General features: G+C 44.3%; 1 protein-coding gene across 1 annotated transcript; it reads right to left on the bottom strand.

The window, feature by feature from the left end:
• Positions 1–5,036: 5,036 nt before the first annotated feature.
• Positions 5,037–8,281, bottom strand: LOC306999936 (zinc finger MYM-type protein 1-like). Its single transcript, XM_079615054.1, has 3 exons — positions 6,363–8,281; positions 6,162–6,261; positions 5,037–5,720 (listed from the first exon to the last, which is right to left on the bottom strand). Exons 1-3 carry the CDS (start codon positions 7,184–7,186, stop codon positions 5,193–5,195), a joined length of 1,452 nt encoding a protein of 483 aa, XP_079471180.1. The 5' UTR covers positions 7,187–8,281; the 3' UTR covers positions 5,037–5,192.
• Positions 8,282–11,673: the final 3,392 nt, after the last annotated feature.

The raw sequence follows: 11,673 nt of genomic DNA on the forward strand, positions 1-11,673 counted from the left end.
GGCTATTCGCTACAGTTTTATCGACGCCCTCCCCGTTTCACGGGAAAAGTCGAAACCACGGTAAAAACAGAAGTAGCACATCTACTTCGAGCCGAAATAGCGAAGCTATTGAGCAAAGGGGCCATAGAGCCTTTATCTCAAGCTCAGAGCGAAGGGGGCCTGTACAGCAGATATTTCCTGGTACCGAAGAAAGACGGGGGTCTCAGACCCATTTTAGATCTAAGGCGTCTGAACAAAACGCTAACAAAGCGGAAGTTCAGAATGCTCACGACCAGAAGTATCCTCGCGCAAATTCGCCGAGGAGACTGGTTTATGGCAATAGATCTGAAAGACGCGTATTTTCACATACAAATTGCGTCACGTCACAGGCGATTTTTGAGATTCGCCTTCGAGGGCCGGGCATATCAGTACACAGTCCTGCCATTCGGCCTGTCTCTAGCACCTCGTACATTTACAGTGTGCATGGACGCGGCGCTGGCACCCCTGAGACTCCGGGGCGTTCGAATTCTGAACTATTTGGACGATTGGCTAATTCTGGCTCAATCGCCGTCAGAACTCGCTCACCACAAGACACTAATACTCGATCACCTCGAGTGCTTAGGTCTGAGAGTCAATTGGGAGAAAAGTTCACTGTTTCCCAGTCAAAGGATCTCCTTTTTAGGACTGGATCTGAACTCACTGTCTATGACAGCACAGCTGTCATCACAGCGCAGGCGAAATACCCTGCAAATGGCGAAATCCTTCCTCAGCGGCCACATAGTGCCACTCAGGAGATTTCAGAAAATGCTGGGCCTCATGGCCTCATTCTCAACAGTGCTGCAGTTGGGCCTGCTGCGCATGCGCCCACTACAGTTCTGGTTGAGAGCGCGCGTACCGCGCCGAGCATGGTTACACGGTCGTTATCGCCTCAAGGTCACTCAGGAATGCATTTCAGCCCTGACACCATGGAGAGCGTCAGACTGGTACCGGTCAGGTGTAAGCCTGGGGACTTCCTCGAGCCTGAAGGTGGTGTCCACGGACGCGTCCACCTCAGGCTGGGGAGCACTGCTCGACGGCAGACCGCTCTTTGGCCAGTGGGCAGAGCGAGCCAAACTACCGCACATAAACTGCCTGGAAATGATGGCAGTGGACTTTGCGCTGAGGCGCTTCTGTCCCCGGATAAAAGGACACCACGTCCTGGTCCGCTCGGACAACATGTCGGTAGTAGCCTACATAAACCGCCAGGGTGGCGTGAGATCCCGGAACCTATTCAGGTTAGCGGAACGCATACTGGTGTGGGCCCAGCACAACCTGCGCTCGTTAAGAGCAATGCACGTGCCAGGCCACTTGAACGTAGGCCCGGACAGACTCTCACGGGACAACGTTCCTACGGGAGAGTGGTCCCTACACACACAGACAGTGCGTCTGCTGTGGAAAACGTTCGGCAGAGCGGAAATAGACCTGTTTGCAAACCAGGAAAACGCTCACTGCCCAGAATTCTTTTCGAAGAGCGCGAACGCGCTGGCCAGAGTCTGGCCCCGCCGCCCGCTCTATGCTTTTCCTCCTGTCTCACTCCTGCCTCAAGTGCTGGAGCGTATCAAGGAGAGCGGATGCTCAGTACTGCTAGTTGCTCCATTCTGGACGAATCAGACCTGGTTCCCAGCTTTGATGCGACTGAAAAGTACTGCCCCGTGGCCGATTCCAGTGAGGAGAGACCTCCTCTCACAGGCCAAGGGCTCGATTCTGCATCCTCACCCCGAGCTTTGGTCCCTACACGTATGGGCCATAAACGGGTACCCGCTAACCTCCCAAGAGGAGTGTTAGACACGATCGAACAAGCTAGGGCTCCGTCTACTAGACGGCTCTACGCTTCCAAATGGTCGGTGTTCTCTGGATGGTGTTCAGATCAAGGTCTGTCACCACTTCAGTGTGGAGAACCGGAGATTCTCTCCTTCTTGCAAGAGCTATTGGATAAGGGAAGAACCCCATCCACGCTCAAAGTCTATGTGGCTGCCATATCAGCGTTCGTTAATCCAACGCTTGGCCGTTCACTAGGCAGGAACGACCTGGTGGTCCGCTTCCTGAGAGGCGCCAGGAGGTTAAACCCTCCAAGGCCTCCTTCAGTCCCCGTTTGGGACCTTTCTACAGTGTTGAACGCTATGAAAGGGGCCCCTTTCGAGCCTATTCACTCAGTTGACATGAAACACCTGTCTCTCAAGACCGTGTTTCTTTTGGCTCTCGCTTCAGTGAAGCGTGTGGGAGACTTGCAAGCGCTCTCAGTGAGAGCTTCTTGTATGGAGTTCGGGCCAAACGACTCTATAGTCGTATTGAAACCGAAGCATGGGTACGTGCCTAAGTCCCTCAACACACCGTTCAGGGCTCAGGTCATCTCCCTGTCGGCCCTGCTGGCCTCAGAGGACGGAAATAGCTCCCTTTGCCCGGTCAGGGCATTAAGAGCTTACGTGTCCCGCTCCGCTGTTTTTCGACAGACGGAGCAGCTCTTTGTTTCGTTCAGCGGGCGCTCCAAGGGACGAGCCGCAACGAAACAGAGTCTGTCTCGATGGGTAGTGGACGCCATTGCGCTAGCCTACGCATCTAGAGGCTTGGAATGCCCTTTGGGCATCAGAGCACATTCCACGAGAGGCATGGCCTCTTCATGGGCTTGGTATAGCGGAATCTCGTTACAAGATATCTGTATGGCGGCAGGCTGGGCCTCCCCGTCTACATTTATTAGGTTCTATAACCTAGAGGTTCCTGCGTTGCAGGCTAAACTGCTCTCGGTCTAGAAGACTATGTGTAAGTGTTCCTGCCCCGCGCTGCGGCCCAGGTCACTTCAATGTTTAAAATGTATAAGTGTTCCTGCCCCGCGCTGCGGCCCAGGTCACTTCAATGTTAATATGTATAAGTGTTCCTGCCCCGCGCTGCGGCCCAGGTCACTTCAATGTTTAAGCATCACTCACTGACAATGTGTCCCATGAGCATGCTATTACCCCTCATATATATCTATATTACATATATATGCTATTATGCCTTAAGAGGCACTACTATAAGGGATGATGCTATTTTAGCCGCTCTCCCTATACTTCTTGGGGTAGGCGCTTGTATACCAGGGCGCGCGCGCCCTTAGGTGTCTGTGTCGATCCAAGAACACGCACGGCGGTTTGCATAGGGTTCCCGTAGCGTTCTTTCGACGCAGTACGAGAGAACTCTACGTAAGAGAACGTACTCGGTTACTAACGTAACCTCGGTTCTCTCTAGGAGAGGGAACGAGTACTGCGTCTCATGGCCGTGCGTGTCCACGCTGCGTCGCTTCATTGACGAAAATCGGCGTGTTAGACAGCTATGCTCGTATTTATAGGCCTAGGCCACGCCTGTTTGGGCGGGAGGTGACGCAGAAGGGCGCGAAGCGTCCTCATTGGTCAGCGTCTCTGGCCTCGCATAGGCTGTGCTTTTCTGGCAGAGCAGCCAATGGGTGAGCTGTATTGCTCCGCCTAGGTTGTATGCTTCAGAAAAGCGTTTTACAATATTACAAAATTAAGGATTAATTTTAGGCTTCAATCTCGACAAAGAAATATCTTTCCCGTAGCGTTCTTTCGACGCAGTACTCGTTCCCTCTCCTAGAGAGAACCGAGGTTACGTTAGTAACCGAGTACGTTTTAGCCAGCCCATGTGGATGTGGAACACAGTTTAATTTGTTTTTATTTGTTTGTGTGGTAGAATTAGGTAAGTGACTGACAGTCCTGGTGTCCTATCAGGAAAGAGTACGGTCTATTTAACGCTGGTTGGCTGTACTCTGAGATGCGTCATGTCTTGTCTTCCCCCTGCTGCGTCATCCACTATCGCCTCAGGTATGTGCTGGTAGCGGGTGGTTTAAATCGTGTGTTTAGAACGCAACTGATATGTTATCTTTTTTAATTGTAGCGTTTCATTTAAGCACTTGTCCGACGGTGCATTTTCATCAGCTCAGAATAGGTGTTTGCCCACCCTTCAGGTATGTAAACTGTCCCTGTATTGAGTGGTGGTTATGATGGCGTGTGGTATACTGAGTCGCTATGTCACTGTTAATGCGTTGCTTCCTGTAACCCAGTTAATCGGTGGTTGTGATGATCGCGGTAAACAGTAGCATGTGGGGATTTCATGTGGGGTAATGTCATCTTTTGGTAAGTTTTGGTATGTTTGTAAGCAGTGGCGGCTGGTGATAATTATTTTGGGGGGGGGGCGCATTTTTTTTTGGGGGGGGGGGGGGGGGGCAAAATACAAAGCAGAAACAAAAAAGCTATTTTTTATTTACATTCCAGACCAACAAAGTAGTAACAAAAAGCATGTTTCCTACTTGAACATAATGTTGATCTCATTTATATATAGTCCCTTTCAAAAAATAAGAATATCATGGAAAAGTTAAATTATTTTAGAAATTCAACTTAAAATGTGAAACTAAGTTTATAAAAAAAGGCTCATTGCTTGCAAAGTGAGATATTTTAAGCCTTGATTTGTTATAAGTTTGATGATTATGGCTTACAGCTTATGGAACCCAAGAAATAAAATGTTTTGAAAATTAGAATATTACATGAAATCACACTGTAGTAGTTACACAGTAATCCCATGGTCATTGAACCAGGTTTTGGTTATTTTGGCAGTGTGGGCAGGAGAAAATCCTGCTGAAAATCATCTTCATCTTCATAAAGCTTTTCTGCTGAAGGAAGCATGAAGTGCTCTAAATGTCCTGGTAGATGGCTGCATTGACTCTGGACTTCCAGGACATTAGAGCACTTCATGCTTCCTTCAGCAGAAAAGCTTTATGACATTTAGATTTTGTGGGTTTCATAAGCTGTAAGCCATAATCATCACAATTATAACAAATAAAGGCTTGAAATATCTCACTTGGCAAGCAATGAGCCTATATAATATATTAGTTTCACATTTTAAGTTGAATTCCTGAAATAATTAACTTTTCCATGATATTCTAATTTTTTGGAAAGGGTCTGTAGGTCTCTTAAGTGAATTCACATTATCTCTGACGAAAGGGTCTGTACATTTCAGACCAACAAAGCAGCAACAAAAAGCATGTTTCCTACTTGAACATAAAACAATGCTCTTCTTTATATACATTTCAGATCAACAAATCAGTACCAAAAAGCTTTCCTACTTGAACATAAAACAATGCTCTTCTTTATATACATTTCAGATCAACAAATCAGTACCAAAAAGCTTTCCTACTTGAACATAAATTTAGCTCTTCTCTCTTTCTGGCCAGCAAATTTCTCAATTACTCTCTGGTTAAAGTCAGTCATCTCTGTGACAAGTCTCTTTTCCATGGACAGCAATGCCAGTGCATTCAGCCTCTCCTGGGTCATGGTGTTTCTGAGAAAGGTTTTAATTCTTTTCAAGGTTGAAAAGCACCTCTCAGCTTCAGCCGTGGTCATGGGTGTGGTTATGATAACTTTTAGGAGAGTCACAGTTTCGGAAAAGACTTCTTCGAGATTATTTTCCATAAACAGCTGGAATAGGTCCACAGCACCACGGCAGGCACTGAACTCTTGCTTGCTGTAGATAAGACTGAGCTCTGTCTTGAGCTTGCTTCCATTGAGCATCGGGTACGCTCTGATGGTGCTGCTCAATGCATCGTCAGGAAAGGTATCCTTGAACTCGTCAAACCTGTCCCCCTGCAACAAGGTGGCACAGACAAGGTGGTCTGTGAAGGAGAAACGCTCCCTAGTGTGTCCCAGGATTGTGTCACAGACCTATAGAGATAATTAAACAATATATAAATGTAAGGTAGTAGCCTGTCATCATATACTCACCCTCATGTTTTTTTTTTCAAACCTGTATGAATTAATTTCTTCTTTTTTTTAATATAAATTTTATATATTTATATAAATTTATATTCTCAGGAAAATAGCCACTTATCAGTTAATCGTTAATCAATCTATTAGGTCAATCAACTAAAGATTAATGAATTAATCGATAACTTGCATCCCTAATTTGATCATTTATATTTATGTTGCCAATTTATTATGTTTGGGATGCTGTTGTATAATATTAAAATGATGATTTTTGTAAGGATTTATACCAAACTAAAATAGTTTTCTTGAGTCTGTAGAATATGATATGCAGGCAGGACATTTCTGCAGCACAACAATATTGTAAAATAGTATTTTGACTGATTTCTATAACAAACTAACCTCTGCTCCAATCCTTTCACGTTCTTCCGGACTGAGCACCCGGCGTCTCTTTGTTGGCTGAGAACCACTGCTTTGTTCACCAATGGAGTGGAGAGAGTTTCTGCAAAGGACAAAGCTAATTTATTATAATATTGGCAAAAGAGAGAGAGTTAATAATGAAAGAGAAACCAAATAATGATCATATTACAGGAATACAGTTACCTGATCTTTTGTATTTCCTGTTGGAACTGTTGGATGCTCACTTTGATATGGACCGAATCAATGTTCTTCTTCTGGAGCTTGGCATAGAGGAAGTCTACATGTGGCATGATGTGGTGATAAAGTTCCAGAAAGAACTTGAAATCATCATCCTCCAGTAGCATGGCCAGGGCACCTGCTTCTCTGACAGTATTGGGGTCAAAGTCACCTGAGTCTTGTATGCTCTCAAAACAGTGAATGAGATCCTCTCTGTGCTCAAAAACTGTATTAATGACACGGCTATGAAAGTTCCATCTGACATTGCTGGATCTTGGCAGTCTATGGGCAACCACTTTATCCAGAAAACATGTCCGCTTGGGTGACTTAGAAAAAAAGCTGGCAAATCCACCAATGTTAGAAAAAAAAATTCTCGTCTTGGATATGTGAGACGTGGCCTGCTGCATAATCAGGTTGAGCTGATGAGCATAGCAGTGGATATAGTGGGCATTTGGATACACATCTTGTACTTTTCTCTGTACACCTGCAGTGGCACCCCTCATCACGCTGGCCCCATCATATGCCTGGCAGATGAGCTTACTTTTCTGATCCTCAGGGAGGATAGAAGCAAGACGCTCTTTTAGTGCAGTAGCAATGGACTCAGCTGTAGCTGACTGCAGAGGGATGAACTCAAAAAATCTTTCCTGCACGTTATTTTTGTCGTCGATGTAGCGCAAAACAAGCACAAGCTGGGCCAGTGTGGCAATATCTGTGGTTTCATCTGCCTGGATTGATAAAAAACTACTTGTCTGGACTTCTTTGATGATTTCTTCTCTTGTAACAGATAACATACAGTCCAGAAGCTCGTTCTGTATAGTTTTCGATGTTCCCTTAAATACAGTAGCACTGTCAAGATGCTCTTTCAATGCTCCATCAAGAGAGGCCACAAAATCCACCAATCCGCGAAATATACCAGGGTTATCTGAGCTCTCACTCTCATCATGACCACGTAAAGCCAACTCAAATGCTCCACAAAACTTTACACAGTCTATTATCCTGGACAGTATGTGTCGATTTTTTTGTCACCTCTTCGTTGTGCCTCCTAATGCCAATCCTGTAGCCTTCGTCTAGTTGTTCCGCAATGCTTACTTTGCCCAAAAACTGTAGTTTCACGCTATTCTCAAGATGGCTGCGGCTACTTTCATGACGTTTGCATTTGTCAGATAGATGTTTGAGGTCGCTTACCCCCGTAGTTGTCCACAAAACTTCAGTGCCGACACTTTGAAAAAGAAGACAGGGAAAACAAAACAGGGCATTGCTAACATCACATCCAGTCAGCCAGCTCCGTTTCTCGTAACAAGCGCGGGTAAAGCTCCGTTTGTAGCTTCGTCCTCTGTCACTTGCCTGCTGCTGGATGTGTAAATCTGGTTGTTCCGGTCCGAGATCCTTAATCTTTTTTTTTTCTTCAAGCGAAAGTCTCGAGAAAGGGTTTTTTTGTAAATAAATTACAGAATTTGGTTTAACTGCTGCCATTGCGTAATAAAAAGTGATCAGCCTAGTAGCAAGCAAGCAAGGTTATTTCCCGCGGCGTACAGTTGAATGGCAGGTGACTAGAACCAATCAGATTGTATAAAATAACATGTATCCAGTTATGATTGGCCAGGGACGCAACGACTTGCGCCCCGAGGAGGATCTTTAAGAAACCAATCAGAGACCAGCTTCAGGTCACATGCTGCCCGAGAATTTGTGTACTCACATAGACACCCATGTGTCCGGCGTCCCTCGCCCATGAAACGTATTGAAAAACATAGTAAATAGTTAATCGATTAAAGACCGTTTTTATTAAATTCTGAGCCTCTTACTACCAGCCGGCACATGAGTAAACTATTTTTTTATATTTATTATTTCATTTTAATATAATGTTTTTACACATGTTAATTTCTGAAATGTTGATGGGGGCGGCGCCCCAGCGCCCCCTATGGACAAGCCGCCACTGTTTGTAAGGTTGTAGTGGAAAGAGAGGCACTAACATTCCGCTGCTTCTCTTTAAGGCGTTCGTGAGGCGCAGGTCCTCCCTTTCGTCCTCCGGACCATTGTGCTGGTTCTCTGCACAATCTCCCTCTCGTTCTTCCGTGTTTCTACGAACTTGAGTCCACCTGGATAAACACGGTGCTTGCGCTGCCCTCCGTGTCGCGCTGATTCAGGGAATTCATAAGGGCACAGGATTATACCGTCTACTTCCTTCTACTTCCTTTCGTTTTTTTAGTGTGATTAGAAAAGTTGATTAATAATAATTGACTGTTATTTGTACGAGAACCTGTGTGTGTGTGTGTGTGTGTGTGTGTGTGTGTGTGTGTGTGTGTGTGTGTGTGTGTGTGTGTGTGTGTGTGTGTGTGTGTGTGTGTGTACACGCGCGCGTGTATGTGTGTGTGCTGCACCAGCTCTATCTGCTGTGATTCTTTTCTCTTTCTTTTGGTCAGCTGTGTTTATTGTTTAGATTTTGTTTCTGTAACTACTGTTGTGTGTTGTTGTGGACCTTGATTATTATATTTTTTGGATTAAACAAATTCAGCTGTTTATCTTGTTTCTCCCAGGAACTGAGGTGACCAGGCGGGAGGACCTCCGAGTGCATTTGTGGTGGTGGTAGTGTTGCAGTGAGTGACACCTTTTGGAGTGCTTGCGTGTATGATCCAAGTGCACGGTGACGTGTGTGTGTGTGAGTAGAATTACGCTTTTGGAAAAGCCATTAAGTGGTCCTTCCGCCGGTAAGCTCAGCCTGGTTTTGTTTTGTTTTACTTTTTGTTTGACAAACTCCTCCTACCCTCGTGGGTAGAGGACTATGTCGGTGTGTGCCACTCATATTGCCCTCTTGTGAGCACCTGTTTTTGTGCCTTGACATTTGTGCATTGAGCGCTGTGCGCCTTTGTTTTAAAAGAAGATACTGTTTTTAACTATTTTTGTATGTCAATAAAATACCTTTTTGTAATTATGTGTACTCTTGTCTCTAACCTCCCTGACACACACGAACCTGTGTGACCTAATGCTAACCGCTGGGTTATTTAGATATTCCCTGATTTATTCAGGGTGGCGTAGTCGACAATTATCACCATAAGCAAAGTAACTTATTGAAATCCTGTACCGCTCCGCTTCGTCACATTTGGAATGCGCACTTTTATCAAACCACCACCACCTCCGTTATTTTCATTAGTCTTATTGTCCTCGTTTTCTTAAGCGACGTCTTATCATCAGCCCTGATTTGGTAAGTAACTAACATTTTTTATATATTTTTTCATTTTATTTTTTAGAATTTCAATAAATATTCTTAAATTTGGAACTGGGAATACATTTGTATAATGTGCACAGTGAATATGTGTTGTAAATAGTTTACAAATCCAAGTAATTTGTAACTTTAGAAGTTGTTGAATGTGACAAATACGTTAACGTTAAGTTAACTTGTGCTGCGTTCACACCAAACGTGAATAGAGCGTCAAATTCTCGTCTATCGCGTCTAGTGTGACGCTTGAACCTTTTGAATGCACTCGCGCGTCCAAAGCGAAATGGACGCGGGTAAAAAGCAAGCGTTTGAAGCGAAATTGACTCGCGTCCGAGGCGACTTGAGAGGAGCAATTGCTAGGCGGTGGTCTGTTTGCAAGAAAGGCCGCGAAATTTAAAAATACTACTGTTATTGTGTCACGAAATGTAGTTTTAAGAGTTGTTCAGTCGAGAATGTTGTTGTTTATAGCTCAAATATGTGGTTTATTTATAAAGATAGCGCCTATTTAAAAAATTTGATCTGACGTTTCGGAGTTGTGAGATCCAGGCGATTAGCGGGCGCTCAGCGCTCATCTAACCCGCCTGGAGCAGCCTTAGTTCGGCTAGTCCTCCTGACGTCTGCCGCTGGTAAACGAGAAATGTTTAAATTCACAATCTATAACTTCGGTTCTATTATATGAATCATATAAGTTAAAATACATTAATGACTCGTTATAACGTAGGTCAAACGACTTCTTTAAGTTTAATTATGAAGTTTTGCTTCATCTCATTCACAGAATGTATTCTGCAAGTGTTCAGTGTCACATTCATTGTTAACATATAGCTGAACAATGTCATTCCTTCTTTCACGCAGACATTTAGTCATATTACAAAATAATTTATTGAGGCCAAACATATAAAATAAGTTATTGAGGCCAAACATTTAAAATTACATTATTATAAACTGAAAAGCGTTTATCACGTCACTTCACCACGTGACAGCAGCAAGTAGGCTCCTGATTGGTTAACGCGGCGCGAATTGACGCAAAAGTTCAAGTTTTTCAACTCGGGCGTCAAACGCGTGAGTGCACAAAGCACCACTCGCTCGTACTGCGTCCGCGTCACACAGTCAATATTAAAGGGCATATTGCAGGTTAGAGTACCCAGTGCGCCAATGTATAAAACAATAATGTAGGAACTAGATTTAAATATAAACATATACTTATAAAACGCTATTTAGGCTTCTGGAGTCATTTTTGTGAGAAAATTTTACTTCCGCATTTGAAAACCGCCAAACCGGAAGTAACGTAGCATGAGGGAGAGCGGTCAAAGTAAACAATAGGAAAGCAATGGATCGCAATGACAGTTCGGACGCTGTGGAAATTGTAGCCTAAATGTTTACTCGTATGACGGACCTCAGCCATATAATTATGTGCCTGATATGAAGCCAAGAGAGTAAACAGGCCAGGATTAGACAAAACAACGGTCAGAGGAGACGCATTGAGCTGTGGTGTGAGGAGAACAGGGCAGGGGTCTCGATGAGAGAACAGTGTTAGCTTATAGATGTATTCACGTTAGCCGACGATATGTATAACACTATGCTCAGATCACAATATTGTAATTATGTGTCAGGCAATAGCAAAGCTAGTATTTAGACCCTTACCTGCATGTGTGTGTCAGCCATTAGGAGACAGTTTCCAGAGAAAGAGGGACATTATAAAGGCTTTGAATGGCCCCACTTGGTGATAATGATTAAAAAAATAATCACAATCACAACTTTCTTACTGTATAAAAATGTTATATGTAGAAACAGCCAACGCAAACATTAAAATTCAGAGTACAGATTGAAAATGAACATAATATATTATATAATAATAATAATGTGTCGGCTGCAGACTTGCAAGACATTACAAGTTTATGGAGGATACGTTAATGAATTAAATTAAGACAAGGCACATTTTGTAAAACAAATGTACAATAAGTGATCTCTGACGGATCCGTGAGCGTCATGTTTCCCACCGGTGGCCGACCCACATGCTGACGGCAGACCGGGCGACCCGATGAAGGAGCTGGGACAGTGTGCACA

The sequence above is a fragment of the Phoxinus phoxinus genome, assembly GCF_949152265.1.
Source record: "Phoxinus phoxinus genome assembly, chromosome: 6".
Lineage (NCBI taxonomy): Eukaryota > Metazoa > Chordata > Actinopteri > Cypriniformes > Leuciscidae > Phoxinus > Phoxinus phoxinus.